This window comes from Salmo trutta, chromosome 12 (assembly GCF_901001165.1).
Source record: "Salmo trutta chromosome 12, fSalTru1.1, whole genome shotgun sequence".
Lineage (NCBI taxonomy): Eukaryota > Metazoa > Chordata > Actinopteri > Salmoniformes > Salmonidae > Salmo > Salmo trutta.
This window is the reverse complement of record NC_042968.1, coordinates 9,505,930-9,525,085: the sequence shown is the minus strand read 5'-3', so window position 1 is coordinate 9,525,085 and position 19,156 is coordinate 9,505,930. Positions and strand designations below refer to the sequence as shown.

Below are 19,156 nucleotides of genomic sequence, written 5' to 3'. Positions count from 1 at the left end.
TTGTATGTCTTCCATTTCCTAATAATTGCTCCCACAGTTGATTTCTTCAAACCAAGCTGCTTACCTATTGCAGATTCAGTCTTCCCAGCCTGGTGCAGGTCTACAATTTTGTTTCTGGTGTCCTTTGACAGCTCTTTGGTCTTGGCCATAGTGGAGTTTGGAGTGTGACTGTTTGAGGTTGTGGACAGGTGTCTTTTATACTGATAACAAGTTCAAACAGGTGCCATTAATACAGGTAACGAGTGGAGGACAGAGGAGCCTCTTAAAGAAGTTACAGGTCTGTGAGAGCCAGAAATCTTGCTTGTTTGTAGGTGACCAAATACTTATTTTCCACCATAATTTGCAAATAAATTCATTAAAAATCCTACAATGTGATTTTCTGGAGAAAAAAATTATCATTTTGTCTGTCATAGTTGACGTGTACCTATGATGAAAATGACAGGCCTCTCTCATCATTTTAAGTGGGAGAACTTGCACAATTGGTGGTTGACTAAATACTTTTTTGCCCCACTGTATTTGTATTTGGGGAATTTCTCCCGTTCTTCTCTGAAGATCCTCTCAAGCTCTGTCATGTTGGATGGGGAGCGTTGCTGCACAACAATTTTCGAGTCTCTCCAGGAAATATTTGATCGGGTTCAAGTCCGGGCTCTTGCTGGGCCACTCAAGGACATTCAGAGACTTACGTTGTCTTGGCTGTGTGCTTAAGGTCATTGTCCTGTTGGAAGGTAAACCTTTGCCCCATTCTGAGGTCCTGAGCGCTCTGGAGCAGGTTTTCATTAAGGATCTCTCTGTACTTTGCTCCGGTCATCTTTCCCTCGATCCTGACTAGTCTCCCAGTCCATTTCCACCATACCAAACTGTTAACTGAGGCAAAACACACGTTGATTGTTACTCAGTTGATTACTACATGAAGTTATTGAATGGATACATTCATTGGGATTGTGGTTTGAGAAGACCGCAGCCTCTATCAAAGGACTGATATCATGAAAAGACTACAGACAACTCATCAAATGAACAATACAAGGATACCAATGCTTGGATAAATTTGAAGGGGGAATTATTTTTGTTACCACCCAGAATGATATCCCTTTTATTGTATATTTCACTTGTATATAGTAATTACTGTGTTTAATGCTAGTGGTTAGCAATTGAGATAGGCCTGTAGTTTATGCACCAGCATTTCACCAGATCACTGCAGGAAACATTTTGCATATGTAAAGTCACGGTTGTTGCAGAAGCATTTGGTAGGAAAATATATGCAGATTTTTTTCAAACGAATTACATCCACCCCCTCAACAGGTATTTCCATTCCATTTTCCATCAGTATCTTCAACATTTTCAACAAGACTGTATGCAGACACAGGCTACTTTTTAAAGAACAGGTGGTTGAATCCAGATGTGAATTATGCGCAATATTATACTTTTCTATGCATGTACATTCACTTTAGTTAGAAGTCTCAGGTACTCTGGCTCTGATCTGAGAACAGCTGGGAATGTCATCCTTTTGGTTCTTATTCCATGCTTCATAAGAGTCCCTACACGGCCAGGCTGGAATGTGTGTGCAGAGATTACATTTGAAAACATTCCTAATGTGTTGTATTGCGTTTCCTACTGTCATCCTAGGCCTACCTGATATTGATATATCATTATTCTGATTCACAGACTTGCAAGACTATTTGTGAGCTTAATTCAATGCCAAACTCTGTTTGTTGTGTCACTAAGGTGACGACGACAATTTTACATTTCCTGATTCTCAAGGAGGGAGTAGCAGGGACGTTGCGAACAGGTAGACACAGTCAGAGAGGAAGAGGCGAAGGGAGAGTATTTACTCCGCTCAAAATCTGTCCGCGTGATATGAGCCTGGAGGTCTATAAGAGAGGGTCGAATTAGGTAAGGCATATTTCATCAAATATAAGTTTCGTAATGTTTAGGCTTTTACAAATGTATTGACATAAGTGAATGCAAGTGGCATTCTGGTAACTTTGAGAAAAACGACTTAGCCTACGCGTGTGAACATGGAACAACTATCTGCCCTCTCATTGGCTAGAATGGTCCGACCTGATCGCGCTTGCCCGTAATCATTGAGGACATGTATTTCCATTATTAGAGCGGTCATTCGGGTATCTTGTCACTTTAACAGATCATCTTTGACACAGGTGAGTAGCTGACAAAGGTGATACTGGAATCATGTGGGGAAGTGAAGTTTTGTTGACTTGTGTGTCTGGACATCATTGCTTTATTGTGCTTAACTAAGGTAGGCCTAATTGCTGTCTTTCAGTAATTTCAGTAAATATTGTTTGGTTTGACCAAGTTGGTTCAAAGCCCAGATGCGCCTTGTTTTCGGGGTGGGGGTTTCCCTATAAAATACCAGTTTTTCCCTGTGTTATCCTGGTAGCCTACTCTTAAAGAGTATACTTTCCAGAATGTTTCAAAAACGGATTATCCACATGTAAATATAGGTCTAACATCGTACACGGATATAGTCTATCAAGTGTGTTTTTATCACGACGAACTATTGCGACATATACATTTTTTTTAAAATATTTTGTTATGGAGATTTACATTTGTACCATGATGATGCGCCTGGCAAATTTAAGCATCGTACAGAACGAAGTTGTTTCCACTCAGGCTGCGTAAAATTCAAATTCCGCGGGTATCGAGAATGTCCCTCATGAAAGTTAGATATAGTGGGCGATTGGGCATCTACATTTGACATGCTGTACACGTTATAGGCTACTTCTGACATTTTTCGCGAACGCTTCATCTCTGACTGTCACTCTGGGTTCCTATTTGAAGAGAGAGTAGCCTAAATTTATTGGACACACAAGCGTTGCGTTGCGCACGGACTGTTGTCTCCAGGTATTGACGTGGTCGCCAGGCTCGAGGTAAATTAAATGCCCTCATTTGAATTCCTCTATAATGGGTTCTTTCGTTGAAAATGTAACCATTGATTAAGTCCATTTGCTGATTTTGGGGGTTCACAAAATCAGTAATCGAGTTTTTGATACGAGTATGAAAAGCTGAGTGCATGACAGTACCGGCCAAATAATGTGCAGGTCAAATCATGACATTATTAGAAATCATATAACCATATGCACTGTAAGATGTTGCCGCGTTGCTCAGTCAAATTAGTCTATCGTAATTCATGTATTTCAAGCATGAAACATCCCCTGTGTTTGACGGATAGCCTCACACCTACCCATGTTGGAGGAGACATCAGATCGTGGCGTGGGCGGCACCAGCTGTCTCTTGCTGGTGCTCTCACAACCATATTGACCATCCTATTGATGCACTGCACTGAAATATATTACAGCTATTTTGCACGACGTGTTGTGGGAGGGCACATAATGGACATGATGTAGTTCGTAACGCGTATGGATTTGATCTATTGTTTAGAGAGAGAGAGAGAGAGAGAGAGAGAGAGAGAGAGAGAGAGAGAGAGAGAGAGAGCGAGCCTCTGTAGTAGGCTAGCCTTCGTGGGGAGGCAGGGGGACGTTCTGTGGGAAACCCATCGTTTCCATGCCACACCGCAGCATTGAGCCCACGGGCGCAGTGAAGGCATCGACTATATGGTTTTCAGAGCGTGGAGGAAAGAGAGAGGAAATCTGTTGAGATCACCGGTGTAAATAGTCTGTTCAAATGGAGAGACATGGTGATGATGATGATGATCCGATGCAAACCATAAACAGTCATGATAAAGTCTCTGGTAAGTTAATGCTGTTTGATTAATGGTTAATTTGAAATTATTTTCTAAATGTACAAGCTCCAATAAAAAAGAAGCGCACCACAGGTAGGATATGGTTGCATAAGGTATAGAGCTACATTTGATGGATGGATATGCGGCAGGTTAGCTGTTAAGAGCGTTGGACAGTAAGGTCGCAGGTTAGAATCCCCAAGCCGACTAGGTGAAAGATCTGTCCATGTGCCTTTGAGCAAGACATTTAACCCTAATTGATCCTGTAAGTTGCTCTTGATAAGTGTCTGCTAAATGACTAAAGTAAATGTAAAATGTAAGAAGGCAGGCTGTAGCCTAATCTTTAATTATACGAAAGCCCACTCGATATATTTTTAACACATAATTTTTGCATGTTTATATTTTAGGCATTTTTGGGGGTTGGAAACGATTTATTACACATTTGTCATAATGACCATTCACTGTAAGGTTATAGCCTACTGTAATGTAGCTTTGAGAGGTTTGTTTACCTGGCTGTCAGTGCTGAGCAGTATTCCCGAGACAAGTGTTCACTGTGTTCACACCCTCGGCTACAGTAGCTGATAGAGAAAGACGCACAGACGGATATATTTATGGAAGCACGACTCCATTTAAGCATGCCTTATACTGTCATCCAAACTATTATCACTTGAATTCATAAAAACAAATGTGTTAACAAATATGTTTTTGATATCTTTTGTTATATACAGTGTCTATCTACGACTACTATTGAATTATTCTAAATGTTGAATGGGATGAGGAATGGAATTAGCAAGTATGAAGACTGGTTCATAGTTGGGAAATCTAATTGGTGTAATTTAATTTTGCTTTAGCTACTCCATCCCATTATATTCCTTCAGCTCTCAATAAGTTCACATAGTTTTGTTTCATGTTGATATAACAAATCAAGCTTCTAAATCGAAAAATAAAAAACTACTATTTGGCAATTTTGATCAATATAGCATCTTTATGGAGAGATACAAAATATATTTTTTGTATCATTACTGAATATTACTGAACTGTAAATTCCAACATACAATGTTGCAGTGCAAGACAACATCAGGTCAGTAGTTTTGATTGAATGGAGCTGTCAGTGTAATTATATAATGTAATCCTTCAACCTATTATGCTCCATATCAGGCTCCTGCTCATTTCAGCACACACTCTTTTTTTCTCTCCTAAAGAGCACCCAAGGGTCCTTATCTGTGAAGGTTATTACAAGGACTTGACTTACGGCATATATGAGTCTTTAACTGTCAGAAGCTGTCCCTAGCATTGCCAAGGGTAGGGGAATCCTTGTGAGTCATTGCCCAAGAAAAGGCAGACACTTGGTGGAGTTCCTTTGTATTCCCTCTAAAAGGTTTTCTCAATGTAAAACGATTCTTAATGTTTGTCTAGGTACGCTCAGATATTAAAATATTTATAGAAATATTGTCATACAGGCATGTGGGGTGACAAATGAACAAAAGACCAATCGGTAAACCGGGGCAACATTAGCCTTTAGGTCGTGAGAGATTCATGGAGGTGCTTACACAACCAGTGCCTTTACATTAGCTCTCTGAAAAAAAAACATTTTTTGCTCAACATTCACACAACATGCATGTAGATGTTGAGTGCAATTAAACTATGGTCAGATTCTCAGTGATTATAGTCAACTATATGGGTACTTCCTCATCCACATTGTTAGTTTACCCTAGAAATGAATACCCAAAGCATGTTGGTTATTTTATGTGGCTGTCAAGAACCTCATCAGACAATATACTGTACGATGGTGGGATGCTCTTCATGCTTCTCATGCCATTGAGCTGGACAGTACACTCTTAGCACCATTTGACCTGGAAGCACATTTCAGAGAATCAAATACTTACAGTATATTGTTCCATACTAATCATATCTCTTTCCTCCCACACAGGTCAAACTTTCCTAGTACACAATCTCTCTGGTAGTCTTCTCCCTGAGTTGGAAGAGCAAGGCACCATGAGGAGGAATGACTATTATATCCCTGTATCCTGCGAGGAGAAGGCAGCTGACTTTGGGAACACTAAGGATGGTGGCGATAGCAAATATAACAAGTATGACTCCATCGTAAGTGCTCTTCTCTACATTGAGAATTTGTATTTGTATTTATCAGGGATACCCATCAGCTTTTGCCAAGGCAGCAGCTACTCTTCCAAGGGGTCCAAACACATGAAGGCACTTACATCACACACGTGCATTGTAATATTGTTGTATGGTGGTGTTATACATTTTGTATTGTAGATATGTAGTGGTGTAATAATGTTATATGATGTACTGTTTTATCTTTTGTTTTATGCGTATAGAATGCGTGTGCTGGTGTGTGTGTGCGTATGCGTGTGTCTGTACCTGTGTGTGTATCTCTTCACAGTCTCCGCTGTTCAATAAGGTGTATTTTTATGTTTTTTTTATCTGATTCTACTGCTTGCATCAGCTACCTGATGTGCAACTCTCATAGTCTGTTCTTGACTTGGAAATTGTGAAGAGACCTCTGATGGCATGTCTTGTGGGGTAAACACAAAATCATTTAACTTTTTTTCCCCTCAAGATCAAAGCATTTAATAAAGTAGTTAAAAGTGTGTAAACAGCTGATGGGCATATCTAATCATGGGTGGAATCTTTGTTTTGATCTTCAGTCATCATATTTACCACACTAAGATGAACTGTGTATAATTACTGTATGTTAATGACCTAAAACCATTCAAAATGATCTCTTCAGCACTGTTCAACTGCCTTTTTTTAATTTGATTTATCTTTGTTTAACTAGGCAAGTCAGTTAAGAACAAATTCTTGTTTTCAATGACGGCCTAGGAACAGTGGGTCAACTGCCTTGTTCAGGGGCAGAACTACAGATTTCTACCTTGTCAGCTCGGGGATTCGATCTTGCAAACTTTCGGTTACAAGTCCAACACTCTAACCACTAGGCTACCTGCCGCCCGATTTTGAAGAAAGAAATGGTGCAAATAATGAATTATCATAGGAAGTCGCCCTCATGTACTGCCCTGTGTTAGCAGTGTAGAAGGTTAAAAAGTCAGAATTGGTGTTCCTCTCTTGATGAGGACAACTGCCCCATCACTGTGGAAACTGTATTAGGTCAAACTTGTGGACCTTCCATTGGGTCAGAGGGTCATTTGGACAGTAATTGCGGTCTTGGTCTATCTAATCACAGACACACTGGAATTATTAAGCAATCTGATATACGCACCTAAAGCAGGCAAGAAAGGTCAAGTACATTGTTTGGAACACCTAGTCAATTAAATCAGTGCGGAATGTGGATGTATTGTTATGTATCAAGTGACTGCTAAAACAGACACTGATGGATGTTTTGTTGTTGTGAGGACCTTTATGTATTCATTAGGATATAAAAATTATGCAGTATTGTTATTCAGCTATCCTATAGTGACCCTACGGATGTTATGTTCAAACCTCTCCCACAGGACTCTGCTGTTAGTGAATCGGCATGATAGTTAGATGGCTTAGATCTAGTAGCTATACTCCTGTAAAGGTTTATATGCAAATGTCTAAGAAGATATGCATGCCTCCCTAGATTAGAGGGCCTGTGGCTGAGTAATAACACTATTGATATGCATGCTGGTTTTCCTCACAGCACAGGAGTTTAGGAGGTGGGTGGTTGAAGGAAGGGTTCTGGTTCTCTCCGTTCCTGTATCTGTAAAATGCCGTAACCACATCCTTATTTTCCCCTGTGAGGAGCGACCTTTGCTGTGACTTCCTGTTCTGAGGGGGCTGAGGCTTGTCGTCCAGTGGGATGCTTGTATTGAGATGTTTTCCAACAACTAGAGCTCTTTTGTCTCTCGATTATCAAATGGGTTTGTTTTCCATAAGAAAGCTACTGTTTGTTCTCAACAAAAGCGATGAATTTCAAGCAAATAATTGCAGAGCAAATATTGTGTTTGGGTGTGCCGTACCAGTAGAGAGAACATACAGGTGAGGCCATTCAAACTAGAGTCCATAAAACAATATCTACATGTGTTTAGTTTGTGTTAATGCATACAACCCATTTTGAATCAGTTATTTTAAGTAAAAAATACCTATATCCCTATTATATATCAATGTGTGTCACTATACCTGACAATTATTTTGCAGTAACACATCTATATAGCGCAAGGGGAAAATATTTGAACTTAATATATAAATGTGTAAACATGACTGTATAGCATTGTATTCATGAACCCTTCCCCGCAGAGTAGGATTATGTCAGATTGAAAGTTGTGGTGTTTGTTTATAACATGCTATATGGCATTTAGCTTTTCAGATATCAGCTGTTATCAGATGCAGTACATTTTATTTGACAAGGTCATGAGTTCAATGTGGACAAGTGCAGTCCATTCTTGAAAGATGAAATACAAGACATGCGACATTTACACAATCCTCATCTGTAAAACATACATCTTTTGATTTTGTAAATGGGGACAATGTTACCTTCAACATTTATAATTTATTATCCCTTGGGCCTCGCTGGGCCAGGGGCTCAAGGTGAGAGGGGTCGAGGGCATGTTTTGACAGGGGTGGCCTAGGGGAACTCGGATCTGCACTGTTTGTTTTGTTTGTTTGCATTTTTAGATATAGTTTTGTTTTTGATGTTCGTTTTGTTTCTGTTGTACAGTACCAGTCAAATGTTTGAACACACCTACTCATTCAAGAGTTTCTTTATTTTTACTATTTTCTACATTGTAGAATATTAGTGAACACATCAAAACTATGAAATAATACATATGGAATCGTGTAGTAATGGAAAAAGTGTTATATAAATTGAAATATATTTTACGTTTGAGATTCTTCGAAGTAGCCACCTGTCGTGACTATATTTTCATTAATCTGATGACTGTTATTTATCTAGTCAACTATGTTTAATTGTTACCCAATTAAATTAATAATTTAACAATTAACTCAGGATTTGGGGCACCACGAGAGAGGTTGTTTAAAGAGTTCCTATCTCCCAAATTAAACTCTAAAGGTCTTTACCCATCACATCCATAAAACAGTCAACATATTAATCATAACCTAGTATCATATCATTATTCTGAACAGTTATAACCCTCCTGCATCTGCAAAAACCCCAGCCTTACTTACAGTATGATTCAGTACTACACGAATTGGTTTAAATGTTTATTTATTAGCAAACTAAATGATAACACAGGATAAACACACACACTTAATACATTAGAAACAGGACCCTAGCGGACTGAAACAATAATGCCGCTTGTTATAAAAGAGATCGGGAGGGCGAGAGAGAGAGAGGGACAGACATATAATACTTTGGTACATTTAGAAACTACTCTCACAATAATCATATACTTTGCACACGAACCACCGCCCGTTTGGAGTAAGAAATCATGATTGTAGTTACGTGTAAATGTTTTTGGTTCATCGTATAGTCCTGAACAGAACTACAGAGTTGATTTCCCTTCCAGTCGCTCCTGAAACTGCCTCTTTGAAGATAGTCTAGCCAGCCGTGTCGATGGTTCCCATTGGGTGATGAGAGTAGCGTACTACAGTGATTTGAGAAGAGTATTAGAATGGTCCCACTTAAGTTCACTTTTCTAGATACTTTACTTAGGACAGCTAATCAGCCGTACCAGTGATTGTCCAGGAGGTGACGTTATCGTCTCTACCTCGTGTTGAGATTTCAGAGTTCAATGAGCTGCAGCTACACGCCTCTCTGGTCTGATATGTTAATTCTTAACCCCTCGTTTTATACAGTTCTTCAAAAGGGGCGGTTCGTCAGGCTGACACTCTCTGACCTCACTCAAGGGGCGGTGACTACTCACTTGTACAAAGTTATAGAAGCCATTTCCTCTCATAGTTTCTAAGATCACATCCCTCTCTTAACAAAAATACTTTAATTGTTTTTCATATTTCATACATAATGTAAACTTCATACATGTAGTGTATAGAGACCGTCATCAATTAAAATTCCAAGATATTTATATGCGGTTACAGTCTCAATCTCATTGCCCTGACAGGTAGTAATAGATGAAAAGTTCAGAGATCTATTTAGTGTTTTCTAAAGCAAGAAATAGATATCTGAACCTTTCACCTATTACTACCTGTCAGGGCAATGAGATTGAGACTGTAACCGCATATAAATATCTTGGAATTTTAATTGATGACGGCCTCTCTTTTATATTGCATATTCAACACCTTACAAAAGAATTGAAGTTGAAGTTGGGATTTTATTTTAGGAATAAGGCCTGTTTTTCTTTTGAAGCTAGAATGAGGCTAGTATCAGCTACATTTATGCCTTCACTAGACTTTGGGGATACTTTTGTATATGAATGCTTCTGCTCAGTGTTTGAGATCAATTGACACCCTTTACCATGGCGCATTGAAATGCATTTTAAACTGCAAAACCCTTACGCGCCACTGCACTTTATATACCAGAGTTGTCTGACCTTCTCTAGTCAATTGTAGGATCAGTCACTGGTATACTTTTATTTACAAAGCCATTTTGGGTTTACTACCATTTTATTTGGGCATTTTTATTGTTTAGAAATGTAGTGGGTACTTTCTTCATTCGCAGGACTTTATCCTGCTAACTGTTCCAAATGTCCGAACTGAATTTGGTAAAAGGGCTTTTATGTACTCTGCACCATCGGCTTGGAACGCCTTTCACAAATACTTTTAAACTGGAGGAACTTGATTGGTGTTTTTAAATCACTGATGAAGGATTTTGAGGCTGATTCCCTGACCTGTCAATGTTTTTAATTTGCTGTTTTATGATTTTGTTATACTCTTGTGAATTATATGGTTTTTACTAGATTACGTGTAGTTTTTAATGTTGTCTGTCTGTAATTGTGTAATGACTTGGTGCTGCCTATCTTGCCCAGAGCGCTCTTGAAAAAGAGATTTCAAATCTCAATGAGCCCTTCCTGGTTAAATAAAGGTTAAATAAAATAAATAAATAAAATAATATACTTTTCAAGTTACAGTATTTCCTTTATAACATTTTTAATGACATCACAAAATAACAACCAAAATTACATTATTATTCTTTAGATCGCCTCTGACCATTCCCACGTTCTATGTTAGAAATATTGTTCCAGTATTCACTTTAGAACGTGTTAGAGTTTCATCGGGAAACATCTATGAAAGAAAGTGTCACGTCCTGACCAGTATAGGGGTTATTTGTTATTGTAGTTTGGTCAGGACGTGGCAGGCCTTCAGTGCGTCAGCCCAGTCCAGCTCGTCCTGCTCCTGCTCCTCGCACTAGCCCTGAGGTGCGTGTCCCTAGTCTGGCGCCCCACGCATCAGGCCTTCAGTTCGCAGGCCCTGTCTGGAGTGTCCGGCAACAGTGCCCCGTCCAGAGTGTCCGGCAACAGTGCCCCGTCCAGAGGGTCCGGCAACAGTGCCCCGTCCAGAGTGTCCAGCAACAGTGCCCCGTCCAGAGTGTCCGGCAACAGTGCCCCGTCCAGAGCTTCCGGCGACAGTGCCCCGTAGAGAGACGGCCCACAGTCCGGAGCCAGCAGAGACGGCCCACAGTCCGGAGCCGAGAAAGACGGCCCACAGTCCGGAACCGAGAGAGACGGCCCACTGTCCGGAACCGAGAGAGACGGCCCACAGTCTGGAACCGAGAGAGTCGCCCTACAGTCCGGAATCGGCGCAGCCAGAGTCGCCCTACAGTCCGGAATCGGCGCAGCCAGAGTCGCCCTACAGTCCGGAATCGGCGCAGCCAGAGTCGCCCTCCAGTCCGGAGCTCCCAGAGTCACCCTTCAGCCCGAGGTCTCCAGCGACGCACATCAGCCCGAGGTCTTCAGCGATGCGCCATAGCCCAGAGACTTCGGGAGGGGTAAAATGTAATAAGTATTTAGCGGGGGTGGACAGGTTAGGTTGGGGAGTAAGGCCAGATCCTGAGCCACCTCCGTGGTAGGAGGTTGGGGGGGGTGTAACACAAGAACCGTCGGTGACGGTGGCCACCCTCCCTTCCCTCCCTTTAGTAAGGATGAATTTTTGTTTTGGGGGTTTTTATTTTTAATTTTTTTGTGTAAGGTGCATCCGGGGTCGGCACCTTTGGGGGGGGGGGGGGTACTGTCACGTCCTGACCAGTAAAGGGGTTATTTGTTATTGTAGTTTGGTCAGGACGTGGCAGGGGTGTGTTTGTTTAGAGTGTTTCGGGGTTTGTTGGGCTATGTTCATATTTAAGAGGGGGTGTTTGTTTAGAGTGTTTCAGGGTTTGTTGGGTTATGTTCTAGTATCTCTATTTCTATGTGATGTTTATTGGGTGGACCTTCAATTGGAAGCAGCTGCTCCTCATTGCTTCTAATTGAAGGTCCTATTTAAGAGGGGTGTTTTTCTATGGGATTTGTGGGTAGTTGTTCCTTGTTTAGTGTTTCTTGCACCTGACAGGACTGTTTCGTTTTGTTCTTTTTTGTATACGTATTTAGTTGTTTCTCCTTCTTCAAAATAAAAAGAAGATGAGTATACATATTCCCGCTGCGTTTTGGTCCAATCCATACGACAACAGTGACACAAAGGCACATTCCTGTGTGAATTTGGAGATGGAGATAGCTGAAAGTTCTAATCCCTGATTTACAACAGGGTGTGAACTGTCAACCCCTCACCAGCTCCCTCCTCCACCCTCTGTGGATGAGAGAGGGTCTGGCCGAAGTCATCCACTGCAAAGCTGATCCGACCCATCTGGATCCTCACAGGACAGTCCCCCTCTGGTGGGTTCAATCTTGGAAGGATTCTGCAAGTTGCAACCCACCACAAGAATGACTACGAGGTGTCCTGGTTTGTGGATTATCGTGACAGTCTCCCTCTGGTGGTTTAACCTGGTAGGATTTCTGCAAGCTGCAGACCCCCACAAGAACGGCCATGGGATGTCCTGGTTGTGGATCGTTGTTTCGGACTCGCCATCCAGTTGTCCAGGCTGGTGGATCTAGGCAGTCACTTAGGCAGACGTTAATAACGCACAACACTCATTCAATACATCATTACATTTCTTCCCCAAATGAGCGACGCTATTGCACTGGTGATTATATGGGGAACTTGTTTGTGGCAGTAACACTTCCTAAGTGTCAAAGAAAATGAAATAAAAATGAATAAAAACACAAACAAAAGATATACAACATCTAGTTACCATCCGACTTAGTGGTGTGTTGTTTAGGGCACTATCCTAAGTTGATAACTACATGATAAGTCTACAGCTGTACGGCACTAGCTTCGGACAGTCTACAGGGATGAACTATGGACCTCTGGGGAGAAACTGGTGATTATTGTAGCTGTAGAATCAAAGGGGCTTCAGGGTCTATTTTCAACTTTACCAAGACTGGTATTTTACTTAGACCCTTAATTGATCCTAGTATAAATCCTCATTAAATGTTCCGTTGTGCATGTGCATTTATGCTTGCACAAGCGCACATGCCAAGGGCAAGAAAACCAAGAATCCTGGTAGGCTGCAACCTGTTCAGTAAGAATCGGTGCCGACCTCAAGCCATAAGTTCAAATCCCCAAGCTGACAAGGTACAAATCTGTCGTTCTGCCCCTGAACAAGGCAGTTAACCCACTGTTCCTAGGCCGTCGTTGAAAATAAGAATTTGTTCTTAACTGACTTGCCTAGTTAAATAAAGGTAAAATAAAAAATATGCCAAGGGGGCCTGTAGTGGTTTTACTACAAGTCAATGTGTCTTACACCATTTGTAGTGGCGATAGGTATGAAGGAGTCTTATTTCATAGCTATGTTATCCACAGAGGAGATAACCTCATGACGGAAGTACTCTATAAGCACTGAACCAGTCATACGCGGTTTGATCACGGTTCATGACTAATAACTTTCCACCTGAATGGAGGGTTCTATTTATTAGCGGCATGTGTGTTAACCATCGGAAGAGTGTTTTGGAGATTCCCTTCCACGTGTTGCAATCTGAGTGATTACTACCTCCTCTGTCGCTGTTATCAAGGGCAATTCGAATTGTTAGGTCTCTAACCTTCTTACTGATTGTGGCTGGAATGACTGTTGCTGGGGGATCAGCTACCCTACCAATTTATCCAGAAATGTTATCCTACCGAAACACATGATTAGAGCATTTTCCAAGTTGCATTGTAGTTGAGACTACACATGGCAAGGAATTATTATTGTTACCATTTGTTTTTGGAGGTGGAAAGTCCGCTGGACTTATTTTATGACCAGTATGGACACCTCAGTGATATCTCAGATGTATTCTAAGGTTATCCCCGTTGAGGGGCTTGTCCGCTCCTCTCTGTTCTCATGGGGAAGTTTACAACTTGATTTGTTTCCTGATCGGGCTGCCTCATACAGTGTTGTACGTAGCATGAACTCCGCCACTGGCCTCGACGAGGCTTATCATGGGTCTGGGCCAGTATTCCTCCCCTTTGTGTCTCGGGACCCCCCCACCAGCGGTTGTTGTTGGCATCCGAGTGTAACGATGACACTGTGAGTCGAGAAGCAGGTGCAGGTGAAATGTTTAATAAAACTCCGAACATGAAACAAGACAGCGTAACAGTGGCGAGATAGCATGAAAGCAGGAAGCAATACCAACTGAGGAATGAACATAAGGGAGGGACATATAAAGGGGAGGTAATGAGGAAGGTACTGGATTTCAGGTGTGATTCATGATGATCTGCAGGTGCCCGTAATGAAGGATGCCAGGTGTGCGTAATGAACAGGAACCTAGGGGAAGCTAATGAAACAGGAACCACCGGCCTGAGAAGGGAGACATGAAACGAGGGTGGGATATGATAGTGACTGGGCAACTGTAACCTATACGTCACCTCGTTGACCCTCCGGAGAACCTTGAACCGCCCCACAAACCAAACCAGGGGCTCAGTTTCTTGCAGGGCAGGCGGAGTGGGAGGTTCCTGGTAGACAGCCAGACGTGATCCCCAGGGTGGAACACAGGGGTCTCACTGCGGTGGCGGTCTGCCTGTTCCTTTTGACAATGGACTGCACGCGGTCTGCCTGTTCCTTTTGACGATGGAACCACTCATCAACCGCAGGAGTTTTGGTCTGGCCCGGGGTCCACGGCCGGCTGAAAACCCAGAACACACTGGAAGGGGGTCAACCCAGTGGAGGAGTGACACAGCGAGTTCTGGGCGTACACTGCCCATGGAAGGAATCGTGCCCACTCACCCTGCCGGTCCTGGCAGTGACTCCTCAGGAACCTCCCTAGCTCCTGGTTCATCCTCTCCACCTGCCCGTTGGACTGAGGCCGGTACTCGGAAGTGAGGCTAAACGTGACCCCGAGCTTCTCCATGAAAGCACTCCATACACTTGATGTGAATTAGGGGCCACGGTCGGAGACTATGTCCTCCGGAAGGCCATAATGCCGGAAGACCTGCTGGAAGAGTGCCTCAGCGACCTGGGGAGCAGTGGGGAGACCAGGAAGAGGGATTAAACGACATGACTTAGAAAATCTATCCACTACCACCAGAATGGTGGTGAAACCGTCAGAGGAGGGGAGATCGGTTACAAAGTCAATGGATAAATGAGGCCCAGGGTCGTTGAGGCACGGGAAGCGACAGGATCTTCCCTGCTGGTGCATTCTGGGGCGACTTGGTTTGGGCACATTCGGAACAGGAGTTGACATAACGAGTTACATCTTGCGCCAAGGTGGGCCACCAGTACTTCTAAGCGATGGAGTGGATAGTGCGAGAAATACCTGGATGTCTAGCGATGACAGCTGTGTGTGCCCAGGTCAGCAGTCGATCACTTATCCCTGTGGGAACGTAAATACGCTCAGGAGGACAGTTCAGGGATGCGGGCTCCCTCTCTGACACCTGGCGGATGTCCACTTCTACGTCCCAGGCCACTGGACCTACGACTCGGGAGGATGAGATTATAGGTGCACTCTGGACAGGACCCTCTCCCGAATCGTAGATACGGGATAAGGCATCAGCCTTGATGTTCTTGGAACCTGGGCGATAGGTCAGCATGAAGTCGAACCTGGTGAAGAAAAGTTCCCACCTGGCTTGTCGCGGATTCAGTCTGCTGGCTGTCCGTTTATACTCCAGGTTCCGATGGTCGGTGAGGATGATGAAAGGTTCCTTGGCAATTTGAATGGGTTACCCTGTCGTTGAGACAAAACTGCCCCCACGCCCACCTCTGACGCGTTCACCTCAACCACAAAGGAAAACGTGGGATCTGGGTGTTTGAGCAATGGGGTGGAGGTGAAACGTCCCTTGGAGACGAAAGGCCTTGTCGGCTGCTGGTCTCCACACCAACCTACGAGGCCCACCCTTGAGGAGAGAGGTGAGAGGGGTGGCGACGGAGCTGAAGTTCCTGATGAAGCGGTGTAGAAGTTGGCAAACCCCAAAAACCACTGTAACCCCTTTGTGGTGTTTGGGACTGGCCATGACCTAATCACATCTACCTTCTTGTCATCCATCCTTACTCCCTGCGGGCTGATTTGGTACCCTAGGAAGGAGACAGCCTTCTGATGGAATTGGCACTTCTCAGCCTTGATGAACAGGTGGTTTACCAGGAGGTGTTCCAGAACTGCTCGAACGTGAATGATGTGATCCTCCAGGGTAACCAAGTAGACCATGATGTCATCGATATACACAACCCCCTGGCATCCTAGCATGTCTCTAAACATCTCGTTCATGGAACACTGACGGAGCATTGGCTAAGCCAAATGGCATCACCAATTACTCGTATGGCCAGACATCGTGCTGAATGCCATTTTCCACTCATCCCCCTCACAGGATGTGGATGAGATTGTAAGCACTCCGCAGGTCCAGTTAGCAGAGAAATTACCATGGCCAACTTGTACCTCTCGGTGGTGGGAGCTCCCTCTGATGCAAAAAATAGAGGGAGCACTTAAGTAGGAAACCACGGCATTTGGATGGTGTAGCGTCATATTTATCCGGGAGGCTCAGTTGGTAGAGCATGGCGTTTGCAACGATTCCCACGGGGGCCAATACAAAAAAATAAAAAATAATAATGAAAATGAAATGTATGTATTCACTACTGTAAGTCGCTCTGGATAAGAGCGTCTGCTAAATAACTCAAATGTAAATGTGGGATACATGGGCATTGCTGACTTGAGCGGGTTGATGATTGGGCTGATGTACTGGCTCACTGAGTTGACTGGTTGTAGATGCGGGTGTGTTTGAGACGTTGCACACTGCGATGAACCTCCTCCATAGCCGATCCCAGTTGTGCCAGCTGGTCATGATGTTGATGTAAAAGATGACCCTGTTCATTGACCGTCTGAGAGAGATTCGAATTTCATGCTGCTTCCATGGTTTGAGTCGGTATTCTGTAACGATGACGCCTTGAGTCGAGAAGCAGGTGCAGATGAAACGTTTAATAAAACAACGAACATGAAACAAGACAGCGTATCAGTGGCAAGATAGCATGAAAACAGGAAACAATACTGACTGAGGAATGAACATAAGGGAGGGACATACAAAGGGGAGGTAATGAGGAAGGTAATGGAGTCCAGGTGTGAATCATGATGGTGTGCGTAATGAAGGATGCCAGGTGTGTGTAATGATGAATCCCAGGACAGGTGGTTAGTATTCCGGTGACATTGCGCGCCGGAGGGGAGGAGCAGGAGTAGACGTGACATTGAGGCACAAACGAAAAGGTTGGACCCTTTGTACGAGTTGTCAGCAGCCGCGTTGTTAGTAGATTGTGGTTCAAAATGCTCAGTGGCTGTCGTGGCCTGCCTTTCACCACAGCGTCTGCGTGTGGCAACTGTTCCAATACCTGCGAACTTAGACAAGGATATCTTTCGGCGATATCGCACAATGTTTCACCAGTTGGAATCACCGGGTCAGTGGCGGGACTGACGCCGTTAGTTTCATAGAAAGGGGTTTCAGTCCCTCTCAAAGCGGAAATGTATCATCGGAAGCAGAGTCCACTCTGAATGTTGATGCTTTGTTTCCTGGGATGGCCGCGGTGCTTGTGGAAGTGTCTGAAGGACAAGAGAAGTTAATCTTAGCTACAGTATCACATGACTCCAAGGAGGAGGGAAGTTGCTCACTCACAGAGACTGCTGGCTCGAAATCATGAAAGGAATAGTCTATCAGATTTGCTGACTGAATGTGACAAGATATCGTAATATCGGCTTGAGTCAGATTCTGCATCAAGAGGTGTCAATGTATTTTTCTATAGGGGTCCTGTGGACAGATACTCCTTGTGGATGACTGTGTTGCAGCCAGCGTTAGGAGAAGACTGTGTGGTCAGTGGAGACGGCACGGTTATCTGTGACCATACCTGGTTGGTTTTCCAATCCATTAGTGAGATCAAACAATCCATCAAGTCTGCTCCGAGTACCAGGTGTTCAGTTTCAAGGCTGGTAACATACACAGGGTGAACAAGCGATACGTCTTGGAAGTGTAGTTTCAGCATGAGTCGCATTGTGAGAGGCAAGGTAGTCTGAGTGAAACATCGAAGTTCAGTGTCACATCGTTCCGTTTTTAACCAACGTTTAGCTAGGTTCACAGCCCTTTTGAGATCATTAAACAACATTTGAGAGATGAGCGATATTGTTGAGCCCGAATCAATAAACGCATCACAGGTTAAGCAGTCCTCTAGGACTGTTTCCACGTAGCGACTTTCAGAGTTGTGTTTTGTGGTCATATTCTCCAGAATGTGGATTGACTGTTCGCAATGGCATGATGTGTCATTTGTCTTCATGGTTAAAACAGATTGACTTGTCTGAGTTTGAGTGGAATTGGCTATTGCGATGTGGTTGACCTTGTGCTTCGCAACATTATTATTCTGTTTTTACTTTATTTATAGATTTTCAAATATAAGAACAAAAACAGTACAACCCGAACCCCTCCTTCTCCCATCCATCCATCCATCCCTCCAATCCACCCTCCAATCCACCCACCCACCAACCAAGGCATCATAAGGATATACTATTAAAGTAAATAAAATAGGACAGAAACACACAGAAAAACAGTAATAGAAACAAAAACAATGGAAAAAGTGCAATAAATATTATCAGCACAAATGGCCACTAGAACAGATATGACTGCTTACCAAAATATGCAAGTTACACTAAGTAAAAGACAGGCTCTCCACGTAATATATTAATGGGGACCAGGTTAAGTCAAACTTTTGTCGGGACCCAAGCACAGTGTACCTAACCTTCTCCAGAGGCAGAGATGACATCACCTCCTTAACCCACTGCATAAAGTAGGGCGGCTTTGCAAACTTCCAGTGAAAGAGAACAAGGCGGTGAGCTAGCAGCGAGGCAAATTGCCTGATGCATGGTAGCATTCTGGTCTAGGAGAAGTACCCCAAAAATGGCAGTGAACGGCTTGGGGCTAACAGCTGTATTACACATATGTGAGAATGCCTCAAGAGTGGGGTCCCAGAAGCCACTCATAGATTGGCATGACCAAAACATGTGTCCCACAGTCGCTGGACTCTGGTGGCATCTCAAACTTTTGGGGTCCACATTTGGGTATATTTTTGCTAATCTGTCATTT

At 43.2% G+C, this 19,156-nt stretch overlaps 1 protein-coding gene across 6 annotated transcripts in view; it reads left to right on the top strand.

Annotated features, from left to right (window-relative positions):
- The first annotated feature begins 1,768 nt into the window (after positions 1-1,768).
- LOC115202896 (anoctamin-1) overlaps positions 1,769-19,156 on the top strand; it is a 62,998-nt gene continuing 45,610 nt past the window's right edge. The window contains exons 1-2 of one of the 6 annotated variants that reach the window (XM_029767055.1): positions 1,769-1,890; positions 5,625-5,797. In XM_029767055.1, coding sequence (XP_029622915.1) covers positions 5,690-5,797 — 108 coding nt within the window. In that variant the 5' untranslated portion in view covers positions 1,769-1,890; positions 5,625-5,689. Of the gene's footprint in view, positions 1,891-1,958; positions 2,157-2,176; positions 2,255-2,993; positions 3,707-5,624; positions 5,798-19,156 lie in introns of those variants that run through there. The other 5 variants (XM_029767058.1, XM_029767057.1, XM_029767052.1 and 2 more) reach the window with 5 other exon arrangements.